General features: G+C 35.1%; 1 protein-coding gene across 12 annotated transcripts in view; it reads right to left on the reverse strand.

The window, feature by feature from the left end:
• The window catches only part of SLC36A4 (solute carrier family 36 member 4), a 49,058-nt gene that overhangs the window by 7,252 nt on the left and 21,763 nt on the right, over positions 1-20,043 (reverse strand). For 3 of the 12 annotated variants that reach the window (XR_012423618.1, XR_012423617.1, XR_012423616.1), the window contains exons 7-10: positions 14,929-15,039; positions 12,775-13,002; positions 10,665-10,763; positions 7,114-7,283 (exon numbers count right to left, since the gene is read on the reverse strand). Coding sequence is in view for 3 of the 12 variants with exons in the window: in XM_045371190.3 (XP_045227125.1) it covers positions 7,114-7,283; positions 10,665-10,763; positions 12,775-13,002 (497 nt within the window). In the remaining 9 variants the exon portion in view is untranslated. Of the gene's footprint in view, positions 1-7,113; positions 9,083-10,664; positions 10,764-12,774; positions 13,003-14,928; positions 15,040-20,043 lie in introns of those variants that run through there. The other 9 variants (XR_012423614.1, XR_012423613.1, XR_012423615.1 and 6 more) reach the window with 5 other exon arrangements.

Here is a 20,043-nt window from a genome sequence, read left to right on the forward strand (position 1 = left end):
TTGTATCATGGGGGCTTGTTGTACAGATTATTTCACCACCCAGGTATTAAGCCTAGTACCCACTGGTTATTTTTTCAGATCCTCTCCCTCCTTACACCCTTCACCCTCAATAGGCCCCAGTGTGTGTTGCTCCCCTCCATGTGTCCATGTGCTCTCATCATTTAGCTCCCACTTATAAGTAAGAATATGTAGTATTTGGTTTTCTGTTCCCATGTTAGTTTGCTAAGGATAATGACGTCCAGTTCCATCTATGTTCCTACAAAGAACATCATCTCAACTCTTTTTTATGGCTGCATAGTATTCCATGATGTATATATACCACATCTTCTTTATCACTGACAGGCATTTAGGTTGATTCATTTTCTTTGCTATTGTGAATTGTGCTGCAATGAAAAAAGGCACATATGTCTTTATAACAGAACGATTTAATATTTCTTTGGGTATAAACCCAGTAATGGGACTACTGGATCAAATAGTATTTCTGTTTTAAGGTCTTTGAGCAATCGCCACACTGTCTTCCACAATGTCTTGAACTAACTTATACTCCCACCAACAGTTTATAATAAGTGTTGCTCCTTTTTCTCCATAACCTCACTAGCATGTTATTTTTTTGACTTTTTAGTAATAGCCATTCTGACTAGTGTGAGATGGTATCACGCTGTGGTTTTGATTTGCATTTCTCTAATGATCAGTAATATTGAGATTTTTTTTTTCATATGATTGTTGGCAGCACGTATGTCTTCCTCTGAGAAGTGTCTGTTCATGTCCTTTGCCCACTTTTTTTTTTTTTTGAGACGGGGTCTCACTCTGTTGCCCAGGCTGGAGTGCAGTGGCACAATCTTAGCTCACTGCAACCTCTGACTCCCTGGTTCAAGTGATTCTCCTGCCTCAGCCTCCCACGTAGCTGGGACTTATAGGTGCCCGCCACCACATCTGTCTAATTTTTGTATTTTTAGTAGCGACAGGGTTTCACCATATTGGCCAGGCTGGTCTCAAACTCTCAACCTTGTGATCTGCCCACCTTAGCCTCCCAAACCCTTTGCCCACTTTTTAATGAGATTTTTTTTCCTATAAATTCCTTGAAGTTCCTTTAGATGTTTGATATTAGATCTTTGTTCAATGCATAGTTTGCAAAAATTTTCTTCCATTCTGTAGATTGTCTGTTCACTCTGTTGATAGTTTTCTTTGCTGTGCAGAAGTTCTTTAGTTTAATTAGATCCCATTTGTCAATTTTCACTTTTGTTGCAATTGCTTTTGGTATCTTCATTATAAAATCTTTGCTCATTCCTATGTCCAGAATGGTACTGGTTAGGTTGTCTTCCAGGGTTTTTTATAGTCCGGGATTTCACATTTAAGCATTTATTCCATCTTGAGTTAATTTTTTGTATATGGTGTTAAGGAAGGGGTACAGTTTCAGTCTATCCCATATGGCTGGCCAGTTATCTTAGCACCATTTATTCAACAGCGAATCCTTTCCCCATTGCTTGTTTTTGTCAGGTTTTCCAAAGATTAGATTTGCAGGTGTGTGGCCTTACTTCTGGGCTCTCTATTCTGTTCCATTGGTCTATGTGTCTAAGTGTCTGTTTTTGTACCAGTACAATGCTGTTTCAGCTACTGCAGCCCTGTCGTATAGTTTAGAGTTGGGCAGTGTGATGCCTCCAGCTTTGTTCTTTTTGCTGAGGATTGCCTTGATCCTTCAGGCTCATTTTTGGTTCCACGTGAATTTTAAAATAGTTTTTTCTAGTTCTGTGAAGAATGTCAATGGCAGTTTAATAGGAATAGCATTAGATCTATAAATTGCTTTGGGCAGTGTGGCCATTTTGATATTGATTCTTTCTATCCATGAGCATGGAATGTTGTTCCATTTGTTTGTGTCGTCTCTGATTTCTCTGAGCAGTGTTTTGTAATTCTTGTTGTAGAGATCTTTCACCTCCCTGGTTAGCTGTATCCCTAGGTATTTTATTCTTTATGTGGCACTTGTGAATTGGGGCAACACAATGCCATCCACAATTGCCACATAAAGATTTGGCTCTCAGCTTGACTGTTATTGGCGTATAGAAATGTTGACTTTTTTGCACACTGATTTTGTAGCTTGAGACTTTGCTGAAGTTGCTTATCAGCTTCAGAAACCTTTGGGCTTACTAGGGGTTTTCTAGATATGGGATCACGTCATCTGAAAACAAGGATAGTTTGCAGATCTTGCAGTTCTTCCTATTTTGATGCCCTTTGTTTCTTTCTCTTGCCTGATTGCTCTGGCCAAGACTTCCAATACTACGTTGAATTGGCGTGGTGAGAGTAGTAAGGATTATAAACAGTCTCTAAACTATGGCCAAGCAAGAAGAGATTCAATAAGTATTCTGCTATAACATATTTATCATACAAGAAGAAGAAGAAATTTAAAAGCTTAGTAAAAATAGATTTGAGAATACACAGCACCATTAGGAAGGAAAGAACTCCATAGAGCTAACAACATTTAAAACTTAATTTTAAAAATTAGCTAAGGATGTATTTCTCAGCTTGAGGCTTAAAGGCTAAACACAAATGGTCAAGTTACTGAATATATACAACATAACTGAAAGACTTGTGTTTCCTATACTCTGATATGTAACTGTGGATAATTAAACAAATATTCTTGTTAGTTTATTAGTTTAACAAAAGGACATTCCTTTTTCTTAATTGTCTTTTCACTTATATGTTTTTAAAATGTGATTAATAATATATTTAGTATTTTTTAAAATAAAAATACATCATTTTGCATATAAGTACTATTACTTTTTTACTGACAAAATAAAGTTACATCAGCTAAGAATCTGGTTATTATTAATATCATTAATTATATGCAAATATTACTATTTGGTGTTACAAAGAGTAAAAATGGGAAATAAAATGGTATGGATCTTTTAGAAGTTGGTATATCTACTAATGAACCAAAGAATAGCTATATAGAAATAAGAGGGCATCTTTAAAAAGTACCACAGTTTAATACGAACTGTTTCACCCCTACTACTTTTCTGTTTCAAGAACCCACTTATTTCTATGTTTGGAATCTATATTTTCAATCACTCTAAACTATTTTTCTCTACTTAACTTTTGTATAGATATTATCACAACCTTTTCTTCATTTGGGTTTTAAGCAGCAACTATTTGGCTTCTTTTGTACTACGTTTTAGAAATGAAGAAAGTTTAAAGGAAAAATCTACCCAGTAAACCCTCTTTCTAAAGAAAACTAACCTTTCTTAAAGTCACAAGAATTTGTTTTGAGGGTATAAAAAACATCAAACAACTTTAAACAACACTTAGTGTACATTAAATGGTCTTTTCAAACTCCTCGCTGCCAAAGATCCTGAGAGCTACAGACTATTTCATTCTTCTCTGTATATCCCTTCAATGCACTTAGTATTAACAGGTGATTGATACTTATTAAATATTAATTATCAAAATAGATACGGATAGGTAATTCTTAGAAACTACAACCATTTAACATGACAAATATTAATAGCACTTCAAAGAATAAAATTATTTATGCTTGGAAACAAAATCTATTATAATGATAGTAAAGAATTTAATACCTTAATAAAGGACAGAAATGTATTTTTAATAATTATTTTTCAGCCAATATATTGAATCAGATTATAGGGAGAAAACAACTTAATGTTCCAGTGAAAATATCAGTTTTGAAAACATAGATTATCAAAATTAATAATGCTTTTACTCTTTTCCCCACAGTGGCTAATAAGTCAATCTTCAGGTATGAATAACTTTAAATTTTTTAAAAACCAACTTGGGAAATGAGTTGTTGACTGCTTCTCTGTCTCTCACGGTTGAATACAGAAGCTACCCTTGGAAATAACGTGGCAAGTCACTTTCCCTCTTGGATCCTTCATGATGCTCAGGTTGAGAATCTTGAGGATTTAACTCTGTCAAGAAGTCATCTTAATTGAGAACTATCTGCTATCCTTGCCAAGAGCCTCATCTCACTCTAGGCTAAAAAATAAGACAACTATGGTTATGTATCATTCATCACTAGATTGAATGCCTTGAACTAGTAAAACCTTTAAAATACATTCTTTCCTTCAAAAGCTAAATGCAATACATGTACAGTATTGCTCATAACTAATTTTCAAAGATGACAGTTCACAAAAATTAAGGGTAATAATAACTTGGAGCTTCTCTAATCCATACTTGCTTTATCCTATGGCCTCTTTCAAATTCAATCTTTTCTTGCAGAAATAACCATAATATACTCTGAGACTTTGTCAATTTGTACCAAAAGCCCTTTATAGCTTTTCATAGCTAGTAACCATTAGTTCTCTAGGATACTCTTATGACAGTCATTGGCTTTCATACTCCGCCAATAGAGTACATTGCACAATCTCTAACTTCCGAAGCCTCTCATGTGAAGCACAGGAAAGAAGTGAGAGACTCATATATAGTATATTAAAAAAGAAATATTAGATATAATTCCTTAATTATTCTAGTCCAAACTTCTCACTTTATCGAATGCCATGACTGTAAAAAGACAAGCAACTCTTCTCTTGTATCCCTCAGTTGTGACTATCATTTTAATTGTCCCACAATGGCAGAGTCCACACAGAAACAGACTATAGGCTGCATAAGGCATATCTCCACAGTGCAAAGACATCAACCAATGCAAGTTCTCTAAAGGGAAATATTTATCTTGACTGGCTTTCCTGTTTTTTCCAGATTTTTGTTGTTTCTTAGGATACTTGTACTAGGGTTTCCTCTAATGAAAAGTGGTATCTAGCTAGACGTCCTTGAATAGAAACTATGATCTAATGGTCCCTTTTAAATAAAGAGTCTCAACTAGTTCCATTCTAATTGGAAAGTCACAGCAATTAGAAATAAGGTCAGATGTACAAAGGGGCTGTGGGAAAAGGGAAGGATTAATTTGAGCTACTGCAGGGACAGTGTCACCCTCCAAGGTTGAGTTGTGAATACCAAAAGCATCCTGTCTTATTCTTGCCCACTATTTCTGCACCACATTCTTATGTGCCTGGGAATACAAACCTTTCAATGTGAATGTGTGCACACTCCCACTTCAGAACCTTCCCCCCTAAAATATTCTTACTTGCTTTTGTAAATAAGACCAGGAAAGAATTCTGACATTACTTCCATGTACATTTTATATTTGACATTAAAAATAGTTGTCAAATTTATTTCTAAAATGATTATTTTTAAGACTTAGTCAAAATATTATTATTATTATTAATATTATTGAGACAAAATGTCTCTCTGTTTCCCAGGCTGGAGCGCAATGGTACCATCACAGCTCACTGGATAATCAACCTCCCGGGCTCAAGTGATCCTCCCACATCAGTCTCCCAAATAGGTGCGATTACAGGCTTGGGCCACCATGCATGGCTAATTTTTAAATTTTGTGTAGAGTTGGAGTTTCACTATGTTATGCACGCTAGTCTCAAACTTCTGGCCTCAAGTGATCCTCCCACCTTTTCCTCCCAAAGCACTGGGATTCCAGACATAAGCCACCATACCTGGCTCAAAATATTACTCTAAATAAGCGAAAAAAAAATCATTCTATTTTCCAAACATTCTATGGTATTTGAAAAGATGAACTTACTACCATATTTTTTAGCTTGATTCTCTTATAATAAGCTGTTAGGCTTCTAGTTCATTAAGCTTCTAGTTTCATATTATAAAAAAGAAACCAAAAAACACATTTAAAGGGAACAAAATTATATAGTTAACTATAAAGAGTTAATAAAATAAATGCTAAATAACCATATATCTTATTTGTAATTATGACTCTACTTTGAAATATATTTATAACATTTGAAACATGTTTCCATCTTGAAATACATTTATGTTAAAGTAAAATTGTAATAAAAAATACAGACACATCACATGTGTGCCCCTAGTGCAATCTGGAAACTATCCCAGGTACATTTGCTCTATCATAAATGGCTTCCTACAAACATTTGTCCTAGCAACATTTTTGACTCCAATGCCCAGGATTCAAATGACTACTAAATGACAAATTCTCACCAGGAGGCCAGTCAGAAGATATAATTCCTGCTGTTGTTGCTTTTTCACTAATATTTTAAGACATTTAAGATTACACAGACTTTTTTTATCCAAGTAGCTAATGTAGTAATGTGACAATAATTCAGTCAGCAATTCTGAATTTATTCTTTGCATATGTGAAAACTAAGGAGTTATCTTCCATCTTGTAAACAAGGAAGTAAGTCTGTATGGTAATCACTGTCACTATCTTTGAAAATTTTTCAAAGACAAACCTCTGGAAAAAGGAAAAATCATATACATATAATGCTTCATTTAGCAGGATATGGTCCCAATACTAAAGAGAACATTAAGATGATGCACCATTTTGTTTTATTATTTATAATGTGTCCCAATTGTGTTCTGAAAGGAGTTGGACAATACACACTATGAAGCTGACCAAAATAGCAAGTATGATGTAATCTATTATTCTATCAGGAACCCTGATGGTTTGGGTTTTTTTGGCAATAAGGACAGGTATTAATTTTTTTATTAAAATGTGTCCATATGAAAATAATCCCTGTTCTACTCTTATACTTGACTTGGATTTGGAATAACCTCCAATTTTAAACATTTTTTTAAAAAATCCCAGAAGAACCCTAAATTCATATTTACTCTCCTCCGAAGAGTATGAAAAAATTCCAGATTGCACAAAATAAATAAATCACAGTAATTTTTTTCTTTTTTTTTTTTTGAGACAGAATTTTGCTCTTGTCACCCAGGCTGGATTGCAATGTCGCAATCTCGGCTCACTGCAACCTCCGCCTCCCGGGTTCAAGCGATTCTCCTGCCTCAGCCTCCTGAGTAGCTGGGATTATAAGCACCTGCCATCACGCCCAGCTAATTTTTGTATTTTTAGTACAGACGGGGTTTCACCATGTTGGCCAGGCTGGTCTCAAACTCCTGACCTCAGATGATCCACCCACCTCTGCTTCCCAAAGTGATGGGATTCCAGGAAATCACAGTAAAAATTTTAAACGTTTAAACCATAAATCCAAGCACATGCCTTTATCATCAAACAGTGGTACATTATAAAATATATAAACCAATATTGACAAATTCATATACACCTACCATACGTCTTGGGGAAGATTTAAAGTTATGCTGCCTTTGATTTCATCACGGAAACACATATATCCTAAAGTAGCTAATGTTACATACACAGTCGTAACAATCCCCATGCCAATATTCAACGCTTGAGGGAAACGCTTTGATTCTTTCATTTGGTTTTCCAGTGGAAGGACCTAAGAAAAGAATACAATTCTTTTTTTTTTTAAGGGAATAAAAGTATTTACAAATAACAGTGTCTCTTACACACAAATTGGTTATTTACAGGCTATCTGCAAATTTTTTTCCTTTACAACACATATAATTGTTGAAGTACACTTCCATTGCTATATATTTATGCCACCTATTTTAAAATTCTTAAAAAGATTTAAACTCATCTCTTGGCAGGCAAACCTGCTAGTTGGTTTTAATAACCTTTTTATTTTGGGATAATTTTAGATTTACAGAAAAGTTACAAAGATAACACAGATATCTCCCATATACCCCGACCCAGTTTCTCTTACCATTAACTTTTTATATTACCATAGTACATTTGCGACAACTAAAAACCAACATTGGTACATCACTACTAACTAAACTGCAAATTTCATTTGGATTTCATTCGTTTTTCCATTAATATTCTTTTTCTGTCCCAGAGTTCCATCCAGGATACCCACAGTGCATTTTGTCACCATGCCTCCTGTCTGTGATAGTTTCTCAATCTTTGCTTGTTGTTCATTATCTTGCCAGTTTTAAGGAGCACTGGTTTGGTATTTTACATAATGCCCCTCTATTTAGGCTTGTCTGAGGTTTTTCTCATGACTGGTATTGTAGGTTTTAGAGAAGGATAACATAGGTGAAGTGCCTGTCTCATCACACGTTATTAACATGATTTATCACTGGTGAAGTTAATTTTCATCACTTGGTTAAGGTAATGTTTGTCAGGTTGCTCTATTATACAGTTACTTTTCTTCCCTCTCATCATACTCTGTTCACTGAAAGCAAGTCCCTAAATCCAGCCCATTCTCTGGGGAGTAGGAGGGGGATTAGTTACATTGCCTGGAGGGAGGAGGATTTCTAGGAATCTCATGTATGTATGTATGTATGTATGTATGTATGTATGCATGCATGCATATTAGCATGGCCTTATGCATATTTTTTAAAACATTGAATTATAATCCAATATGCTGTTATTTGTTTCGTTACTCATATTATTCCACCTTTGGCCATTGTAAATTCCATCAGGTTGGCTTCTGTTTCCCTTTGACATGCCTCCATTCTTTCGTTTCTTGAACATATTCTTACCTTCTGACACTACAAGATGCTTTAGCCTCATCTTGTATTTCCTTGCTTCAGCCCTAAAATCAGCCATTTCTCCAAAGAACTTTGATTCTCTTGTAGAATGGTATTTAGAAATGAAGATCTGGTATTTAGAAATCAAGATCTGGGTGTGTGCTTATTGCTACTGGGGTGTCACTACTTGCAGCCCCTCTCAGGAGACAGAACTAGGAAGTATATGCATGTATACTAACCCATGTATACACACATATCTGTAACCGGTTTTACATCTACCCACCTGTATCTACTGTCAAATTCTGTAAAACTAATGATTTTTATTTTATTGAAAAAGAACCTTTAAAGAAAATAAGAAAAGGCTGACTGAAAAGTCAAGTTTTTAAGGCAAATCTTCAGAGACTGTAACCATAAAATTAGGCCATATAGTGAAATAGCTAAGTAATAATAATAGCAAGTATTTACTGGAGTGTTTATGATATGCCAGGTATGATTCTAAAAGCTTTGCATGCAGCATCTTATGCAATCCTCACAATAACTCTATGAGATGATAAATCTAGTATTTTTTCCACTTTTCAGTCAGTCAGTTCCAGATGGAAACATTAACTGTTAACAGCAGTAAGAAGGCAGAGAACAGTTTGGATGCTCTGGAGATAATCCAGACAGGAAATACGGGCAGTGGCCAGGAATGGTGTCAGTGCAGCTAGAAAGGGAGAAAGAGAAAGAAATGAACATTTCCTGAGGCCTTCTCTGTGTCACACAGCATTAGAATTGTTTTATGTATAGTCTCCTTTATGGAATGAATTTGAGAAATATTAAAGAAGACTTAACACGCCTTAATCATTGATTGAAATAGGGAACCAAGAACAAAGTAAAAGGAATCACTCCAGTGTTTCAAGTTTAAGCAACTGAAGATAAAACTAAAAGAAAAAGGAAATGAGAAAGTAAAGCTGGTTTTGGGTGAGAAAATATGTGTCAGACTTTGGAATTGTTGAATTTGAGATTCAGAGGAAATGTCAATAGTTAACCAGTGCTCATCAGTTAAAGACAGACATAAAAATCTGCAGTTATGTTTGCAACAGCAATAATTGTAGCTGTGAAAATTTGTAAGAATTTGGGAGAATTATCTGAAGGAGAATTCACAGAGAGCAGAAACCCAAGTAAAATGGTATAAAATTTTATTATAGATCTATTTTGTCTGGGGTTAATATAAATAGATGTTTACAAATGGTTTTGCTCCCATACCTACCATCAGACTATGAAACATAAACTATGGAGCAAAGCAGACAGCAAGACTCTTATTTTCCCCAAGTCTACAAATGTTAGGCTTTAACTGCGAGCTACCTGCATGGAAATATTTAATATCTTAGAATCCTCAGAATCGTTGGAGTGTCTCTTAGTATTAGCTTTATAACATTGTTTCTCAAAACAAACATTATGGCTGGGCGCGGTGGCTCAAGCCTGTAATCCCAGCACTTTGGGAGGCTGAGACGGGCGGATCACGAGGTCAGGAGATCGAGACCATCCTGGCTAACATGGTGAAACCCTGTCTCTACTAAAAAAATACAAAAAAAAAAAAACTAGCTGGGCGAGGTGGCAGGCGCCTGTAGTCCCAGCTACTCAGGAGGCTGAGGCAGGAGAATGTCTAAACCCAGGAGGCGGAGCTTGCAGTGAGCTGAGATCCGGCCACTGCACTCCAGCCTGGGCAACAGAGCGAGACTCTGTCTCAAAAAAAAAGACCAAAAAACAAAAAAACAAACATTATATTCATAAAACTACAGGGAGAATTTATATCCAACTCTTCTTATATAGCAGTGATTCTGCAACTATTCCGATTCCCTTCAAATAATGTCATCTATAAAATATGCTTCAGATGTGCCTGAGTATGTGGGATATAGGTTTTTTTTTAAACTGGCCTTGAGTCAATAATTTTTGAAGCCAGGTGACATTTACATAGGAGTTCATTATACTACTTTCTAAATTTTGTATAGGTTTGAAATTTTCCACAATAAAATGTTAAAAATGATCTGGCTAATTTATTCATTTTATAGACAAAGAAAAAGAGAAGTAGAGAGCCTAAGTGGTATGTCTAACATTAAACTCCTTGTTAGTGGAAGGACTAAACTATAATTCTAATCTATCACACCAAATTGGAAATCATGTTCTAGAAATAAAGAAAATTGAAATAAAAAAGAAAAATATGCAATTTTAAATATAGCTAGGCTATATAAATCATTGTGTTGAATTAAGATTTTAAATAATAATAATAATAACTAAATTCTTACCACTCCTATGCCTTCAAAAGCAAATACAGCAGTACCAAAAAAGAGTAGGTATTTCTTCCAGCCAGCTACTATTGGAAGGTTGTGGGGATCCGGCATGTTCTAAAGAAAGGAAGAAAAAAAGAAGACCAGTTACATCTTTACTTATTCTAAATAATTTAAAATTGAAAGAAAAATCATGTAATTTTGAGCTTCACCACAGCAAATGTGTTATAAAAGTGACTAATTTTTTCAATGAACACTTAAAGCACCCTATGTTAAATGTAGCCAAGCTGTTAGGATTTCACTGCCAAAAGCAACTGTTTCCCTTATGCCCATACATTCCATCTGAGCAAAATGCTCCTGACTATCTGCTTCCACCTGCAAGTCCCAGGCTGTGCACACTAGGTGTGGCTCCTGCCACAACAGGAAATACATAAGCACATTCAAGTTCTAAGCTGAGAGCCATACAGTCAAGTTATCAACCACTGCTGCTGGTGCCCAATAGAAATTCATTCTCCACTCTATTTTCATTGCTCTTTCAGTTCTCTAAGATGCATGGCTCCTGACACTGGCTTTCTACCTTATAGCTCTGCTGCTGCCTAGAACAGGTTTCCTTCTTGTTTCAGTGCTTACATTTGATCTGATGGTTGTCATTACCCTTATTGTTTGAATATATATGTCCTGACTCTGGCTTTGATTGCTTGGTCCTGACTCACAGGCTTATTCCAACTCTCATCATCTGGACAAAGTGCACATTAGCTCTAAATAGCCACTTCTTCCAGATACCCCAAGTCTGGTCCCTACTCTCCTCACCATCTTACATTCTCTGCTTTGCCTGATTGGAAGTAGAATTCAAGGCCAAGTAAAAAGGATGAACAAAGCAACTGAAGTGTGAAAGCTCAAGGATAATTTGGGGAACAGAGAGGTCTAGGACATCTGAAGCATAGATAGAATTGTGTGATATAATGGTGATACATGACTAAAACCATACACACTGGGTTTAGAATGAAAGGGTATTACAATGTTTGGCTCATTCAACACTAAACTATTATCTAAGGCAAGCAGGATGCTATTTCTCTTCTCCAAACAGCAGCTCATGCTGTTTCTTCTATTTTGGGAACCTCCTTTTCGGCTTAACTGACTCTTACATGTTTAGCTAAGGGGCCACGAACTCCGGAAAGCCTACAGGAACTTCCTGTCTGTTTCCTCCCACTCAGTGCTATAAGAGAAACTACAGGTTTTGAAATTCAAAGAGGAAGGAAATGAAACACAGATCCATAGTAAGAATTTTTAATAAACTGCTAAAGAAGATTTTACAACAATTACCTTGGAAATAATATATAAGATTAATTAGATCAGAAGTGACTAGAGCAGGGATTCTCAACCTTTTTTTGGTCTTTGGCACCCTTGCAGGATGAAAGCTACATAACTGCTCAACAGCAAAACACATACATACAAACAGAAATACTAAATCTTGCAAACTATTTTAAGGAATTTGAAGAATCCCTGAATCTCAACAATAGATTATTTTAAGGAAACTGGGTTAAGAATCCCCAGACTATGGACAATGAAATCAGTTGAGGTAATTGCATATATTTCAGATAAAGGGATTACAGACTAGTGTAGTGGCAGTGGATTGAAGCAGTGGCAGTAAATAAAAGTTCAGAAGGGAAAGGAAATTACAGAACTGCATATATATACACACACACACACACACACACACACACATATAATGCATCTCTTGTGATTGGCTTAAATCACAAGATTTAAAGAATAATACATTTAATGAGTACCTGCTTTCAATGTTTGGCACTGTACTAAGAACACAATCCTAAATCTCAAATAACTCTAATAGAGTAGGTATTACTATCTTCTGAAGGACTGTCACAAAGCCCAGAAGCGTATTTACTGAGATTCAAGATCTGACCACAAAGCCTGTTTAATCTCTATATCATATACTTTTCTAACTCAACAGCATCCCCCTAGAAGAAATCAGCATCTACTGATTGTACACTGTGTGCCACATATGAAGTAGGGGTCTTTACATATCATTACTTTTACCGCTACAGTAAACAAAAATTTTACTTATATAAGAAAGATAAGAACTTAGTTAAAAACATTTTATACTTACCCTGACAACATACTGGTAAATTATCACAAGACTGACAGTCATGGAAACGTTGGCAAGGAATGAAAGTACAAATAGATTCTTTAGTTCACGAATGAAGACCAAAAGAATTATAAATGGAAGAAAGCAAAGCATATATATCCTTAGGTCAACACTTCTTCTCTCACATGGATTTGATGAATTGGTACTATTCGAAATAAACACTTTACTCTCCAGGAATCCTTCATGAACCTATATAGGATTACCAGGAGAATAAAGAAGGGCAAAAACTTCCATCAATTTACAACCATAGAACACATGTACAAAGAAAATTACAATCTATACACTTCACAATAAATTGCTATATTTTAAAATATTTACATTTACATTTTTTCAAGATACTCTGGTTTCCTAGAAACATATGTATCAAATATAAGGATAACTGACATAAAATAATCTTGAAGGGTAATTTCTTTTATCATACTGTAACCATAAAGTTCATTAGAAAATTATAACGATAGATTTGCTAATGTATTCTGAAGCTTTGTCACTATCATGCTCATGATACCTCCAAAGGCTCAAGTATCTCTTTTCGAGATCATCAAATTTGGGACCATGCTTGTCTAGGATGGCCACTGAGTATTCTCCTCTAGCTTATTTTCTTCAGCTAGGAAACAAGCTCCAATTATCTCTCAAAAATGTAGTCAGAGCAAAATTATAAAATTATAGCCTAACCTTAAAACTCTTATAAAGCAATTATTTATAAATTATCATCACTATCAATAAATATTTATTAAAAATCCACTACATTCATGCATGGCCATATGGTAGACAGTACATAAATTTTTGCTAGAGCAAAAAACTTCTACAAGATAAATCAACTTTATATTAAAATTTATTCAGCCACTCCTATAACCCAATTTTCAGATTTCAAAACAAATGTGATTTACAGACTCCATATATTAAGAACTATCTGTGATCCAATTAATCACATAATGCTACTTACTAAAATAGAAATGAAATTATAGAGGACTCTAGAAACAGTCTTAAAAATTTACAGCAGAGGCAGATCATACTATAACTTGAATACCAGTGAAAACTTATTTGCCCCCAAACAGTGTACCCTCCTTCGAACACATCAATATTGTTGAGTCTCTGGATACACACATTCTAAAAATTCTTAAGACCTTGTAATAATAATAGCTAGTGTTTTTTGAGTACATTCTTTGTATCAGATACTGAACTACATGCTTTATATACAATATCTCACTTAATCCTCAAAATGACTCTCTAAAGCAGGTGGTAATATTAATCCCAATTTATAGTTGAGCAACCTGAGGCTTAGAGAAATATATTTTTTAAATCTTGTGTAATGTCAAGCCAGTAAGTGGTGGTTCTAGGATTCAAACCCAGGCCTGTGACTCTAGAATTAGCCTGGCCAAAATACTGCAACCCAGAAAGGAGGGCCCTGCCCAAGCAGCCACCTGGTCTCCACTCTTACATATCTCTCTCTAAATGTAGTAATTAAGAGGCCAACAAATCAGAAGATTAAAACAAATTTCTGATATGATTAACAATTTAAGTGTTTCTTCTACTTTAATTTTACATGTGTAATCTACCATAAGTAATGTTTAGTGTCAGCATAAATGTACACATCATCTTAGACTGTAGAGAATATATCTATTAGATTTTTGCCCTATACAGGCAATTTATAACTTATACTGGACTAACAGACTTTCAAGTTACATCATGTACCATTTAAGAAATGCACAGCACATGACTATCTTGTAACTGACCATCAAAACTTTACATTTTCTTTTATGTAATTTAAAATAAAAGCAAAATTGGGGATTTACATTCCTTGGTTTTTACAAACATATTTGATTGTTGATTTAATGTTCTAGTAACTAAATTATTTAGAGCCAAATATTTGTTATGAAAGCAGTATCTCCAATAATTAGATTAGATAATGATCAAAGTAAAGCTCTAATAAGGCTAGCTGGCAAGAGAAAAGCAGTTATATAACCAGTATTTTAAAGAGTTGTTTTAATTATTATTAGGTGCTTTGGAATTTAAAATTAATTCTATCACAAATATAGTATTTTAGCACTTTTGGCAAAAAAGTGGTTATAAAAATTCTGAGGATTAAAAAAATAAAATAAGAATGTAGATACATACCTAGAGCAAGATTCAGGTAAACATTTGAGTCCTTTGGTGCCCTCTAGAGACAGAGATTGGCTATCTAATAGGACTTCCTATGATCTCACATGTTTACCAAAATGTAAAACACTGAAATAAACATTATAAAATAAAATTACTAAATTCAGTTGTTTCCATTTGAGCTCAAATTTACTAAAATCCACCACTTATTAAGTTTTCAATGATCCTGTAATGTAATAGTTAAAATTCCAACGGCAGATTATGTTTGTCAGTAAAGCCAAATGCAGAATTACAGTTATAGTACCCTACATTTGTATAATGTTTTACATTTTACAAAGGCTTTCATAAACCTTTTGTCAGCTGAGCCTCACAATAAGTTTATGAGAAACAAGGGCATATTTTGTTACTATTCCCATTTTACAAATAAGGAAACTGATGCTAGACCACAGGGATAAGGGGGTTTTGCTCAATGTGTGAGTTTTGAAAGCAGAGATTTGAACTCCTATTCTACAATCAATGATCTTTGATATTGCTACACTTTTTATTTGTAATACTGTATTCCTTCCGCATTCTCCAAGCCCACATACCACTATTTTATCTATATGAGATTTTCTAGAGTATCTTAGAGTAAGAACAGACAGGAACAACATAACCATTATGGACTAGACTCATCAGAAGCACTAGGGTTCTTTATCCCCTACTGATTGTGCATAGACTTAATGGGACCAAGAATAGTCCTGTGGCAGTTACATAGCAGGTTTCTATATTTGTGTGGCAACTAAACCCTTAATTTTTGGGGTTAATAAAATACATTTAAATTTCATGTACATTAAAGGGAGGGTAACAATCCTATGGTTTTTAACTATAACAATAAGTAGCAATTGGTAAGGTTTAATCAACTAGTGTGTCTATGATTGTATAAAGATATCAAATGTAAAAGAACACCTCTGTAGAGAGGGAAAATCTCTGATCTCATGCTGCTTCAGTGACCATCTCAACTACTTTCTCAAGCCTGACTGCCTTTTTTTTTCCATGTTACTCTTTATGATTCAAAAGGACTTTTACCTTTCTATCTACAGCAAGCATTCTCCTTACCTCCAGAGAATCACTTTTTCTACCTGATCTTCTTAGGACATGTGCAAAGTTAAACTTTTCCATTCAACCTGAGAAGTAACTGATAATATTTCATAGGAGAAAGTCACCAATTCTAAGCTTATAAACATTTATTTTATCTACCGTATCTACTCTTTATGTCATACAAACACACTCACAGCTAAAATCCAACAAGACAATGTCCCGTGGGGTGATGAACAATTAACATACTGGATGTGACAGAGATCTAGGTTTCAACCTAATTCCATATGACTTATGGCACACTACTCATATTTTGTGAGACTGCTTTTTCATTCATAAAATGAGCATAGTACTTACTTTACAGAGTAGTTATAAAGATTAAATAATGTATATCATGGTTTGTAAATATAAAATTATAAGGCATTACTAACATTATTCTTAAATTCAAACAGAGCTTGTAACTCCTTTAGAAGATAGGTACTAGAAAAGACACAGTACTACCATGTTGCACAACCCTAGAAAGGCATAATTTCCATCATATTATATATAAATGACTGGTAAGATGGTATGTCTTATAACTTCTTGTTAATAAAAAGCCTCTTAATGGGGTTAGGAGTCCTAGGAAAATGCAATTTGTAGAATTAAGTATTTGTAAAATCAAAAGGATGTCATCTATAACAAGTAATGCTAATGGAAGGACTGATGCTTTATTTTGATAAACAAAAGAGTATAAACAGGACTCTAACTCTAATTACTGTTACTCTTTTCTATGTCCTCTACATCTCCCATGGCTACTTGCTCTCGCTAAGACCTTTCACTCCATTCTGTAGTCACAATACATATGAGGGAACACCAGTGTCTGATGGTTTAGATTACAGATTTTTCTACCAGAAACTGTGTATAAGAACTTAATTATTGGCAAATATCTAGTAAAAGATAGAAGAAATAGTTTAAAAGGACATTTTGGAAAAAAAATAATAAAATGAGGGTAGAAAGAAAAACTACAGAATTTATTGGGACTCTCTGATGCAGACAGCATCTAAAAGTACTCTCCTGGCTAAAACTGTCAGCAGTTACAACACTAATCTCTTGATACCATTCCCTTTTTTAAAAACATTTTATTATTTTATTTTTCCATACATTATTGGGGTACAGGTGGTAGTTACATGAGTAAGTTCTTTACTGGTGATTTGTGAGATCCTGGTGCACCCATCAACAAAGCAGTATACACTACACCATATTTGTTGTCTTTTATCCCTTGTCCCCTCCCACTCTTCCCCCCAAGTCCCCAAAGTCCACTGTATCATTCTTATGCCTTTGTGTCCTCATAGCTTAGCTCCCACATATCAGTGAGAACATACAATGTTTGGTTTTCCATTCCTGAGTTACTTCACTTAGAATAATAGTCTCCAATCTCATCCAAATGCTATTAATTCATTCCTTTTTATGGCTGAGTAGTACTCCATCACATATATATATATATGATGGATATATATATGATGATATATATATCACAGTTTCTTTATCCACTCGTTGGTCGATGGGCATTTGAGCTGCTTCCACAATTTTGCAATTGTGAATTGTGCTGCTATAAACATGCGTGTGCAAGTATCTTTTTAGAATAATGACTTATTTTCCTCTGGGTAGATACCCAGTAGTGGGAATGCTGGATCAAATGGTAGTTCTACTTTCAGTTCTTTAAGGAATCTCCACACTGTTTTCCATAGCGGCTGTACTAGTTTACATTCCCACCAGAAGTGTAGAAGTGTTTCCTGATCACTGCGTCCACACAAACATCTACTATATTTTTAATTTTTTGATTATGGCCATTATGCAGGAATAAGGTGGTATCGCATTGTGGTTTTGATTTGCATTTCCCTGATCATTAGTGATTCTGAGCATTTTTTCATGTTTGTTGGCCATTTGTATGTCTTCTTTTGAGAACTGTCTATTCATGTCCTTAGCCCAGTTTTTGATGCAGCTGTTTTTTTTCTTCCTGATTTGTTTGCGTTCATTGTAGATTCTGGATATTAATTCTTTGTCAGATGTATAGATTGTGAAGATTTTCTCCCACTCTGTGGGTTGTCTGTTTACTGACTGTTTCTTTTGCTGTGCAAAAGCTCTTTAGTTTAATTAGGTCCCAGCTATTTATCTTTGTTTTTATTGCATTTGCTTTTGGGTTTTTGGTCATGAAATCCTTGAGTAAGCCAATGTTTGGAAGGGTTTGTTCAATGTTATCTTCCAGAATTTTTATACTTTCAGGTCTTAAGTCCTTAATCCATCTTGCGTTGATTTTTGTATAAGGTGACAGATGAAGATCCAGTTTCATTCTCCTACACGTGGCTAGCCAATTATCCCAGTACCATGTGTTGAAAAGGGTGTCCTTTTCCCATTTTTTGTTTTTGTTTGCTTTGTTGAAGATCAGTTGACCGTAAGTATTTGGCTTTATTTCTGGGTTCTCTATTCTGTTCCATTGGTCTATATACCTATTTTTATACCAGTACCACACTCTTTTGATGACTACGGCTTTATAGGATAGTTTGAAATCAGGTAGTGTGATGCCTCCAGATTTGTTATTCTTGCTTAGTCTTGCTTTGGCTATGCAGGCTCTTTTTTAGTTCCATATGAATTTTAGAATTGTTTTTTCTAACTCTGTGAAGAATGGTGGTGGTATTTTGATGGGGATTGCATTGAATTTGTAGACTGCTTTTGGCAGTATGGTCATTTTCACAATATGATTCTACCCATCCACATATATGGGATGTGCTTCCATTTGTTTTTGTTTTCTATGATTTCTTTCAGCAGTGTTTTGTAGTTTTCCTTGTAGGGGTCTTTTGACTCTTTGGTTAGGTATATTCCTAAGTAGTTTAATTTTTTTTTTTTTTTTTTTTGCTTAAGTTACAATTTTTATTGTACATTATTTTATTGTTCCTCATAGGTTAACTCAGACTGAGGAGGAGAGGTTGGAACAAATACCTGGAGAGTGATAACTGTGTTAGGTGCTATCCTGTGTGTTTGCAGGTCTTTTGTTTTGCTTTGTTTTTTGTTTTTTTTAATTATACTTTAAGTTCTAGGGTACATGTGCACAACGTGCAGGCTTGCTACATATGCATATATGTGCCACATTGGTGTGCTGCACCCATTAACTCGTCATTTACATTAGGTATATCTCCTAATGCTATCCCTCCCCACTCCCCCAACCCCACAACAGGCCCCGGTGTGTGATGTTCCCTACCCTGTGTCCAAGTGTTCTTATTGTTCAATTCCCACCTATGAGTGAGAACATGCGGTGTTTGACTTTCTGTCCTTGCAACAGTTTGCTCAGAATGATGGTTTCCAGCTTCATCCATGTCCCTACAAAGGACATGAACTCATCCTTTTTTATGGCTGCATAGTATTCCATGGTGTATTTGTGCCACATTTTCTTAATCCAGTCTATCGCTGATGGACATAAGGGTGGGTTCCAAGTCTTTGCTATTGTCAATACTGCCGCAATAAACATATGTGTGCATGTGTCTTTATAGCAATGATTTACAATCCTTTGGGTATATACCCAGTAATGGGATGGCTGGGTCACATGGCATTTCTAGTTCTAGATCCTTCAGGAATTGCCACACTGTCTTCCACAATGGTTGAACTAGTTTACAGTCCCACCAACAGTGTAAAAGTGTTCCCATTTCTTCACATCTTCTCCAGCACATGTTGTTTCCTGACTTTTTAATGATCATCATCCTAACTGGGGTGAGACAGTATCTCACTGTGGTTTTGATATGCATTTCTTTGATAGCCAGTGATGATGAGCATTTTTTCATGTGCCTGTTGGCTGCATAAATGTCTTCTTTTGAGAAGTGTCTGTTCATATCCTTCACCAACTTTCTGATGGGTTTGATTTTTTCTGGTCAATTTGTTTAAGTTCTTTGTAGATTCTGGATATTAGCCCTTTGTCAGATGGGTAGATTGTAAAAATTTTCTCCCATTCTGTAGGTTGCCTGTTCACTCTGATGGTAGTTTCTTTTGTTCTGTAGAACCTCTTTGGTTTAATTAGATTCCATTTGTCAA

This window comes from Macaca fascicularis, chromosome 14 (genome assembly GCF_037993035.2).
Source record: "Macaca fascicularis isolate 582-1 chromosome 14, T2T-MFA8v1.1".
NCBI lineage: Eukaryota > Metazoa > Chordata > Mammalia > Primates > Cercopithecidae > Macaca > Macaca fascicularis.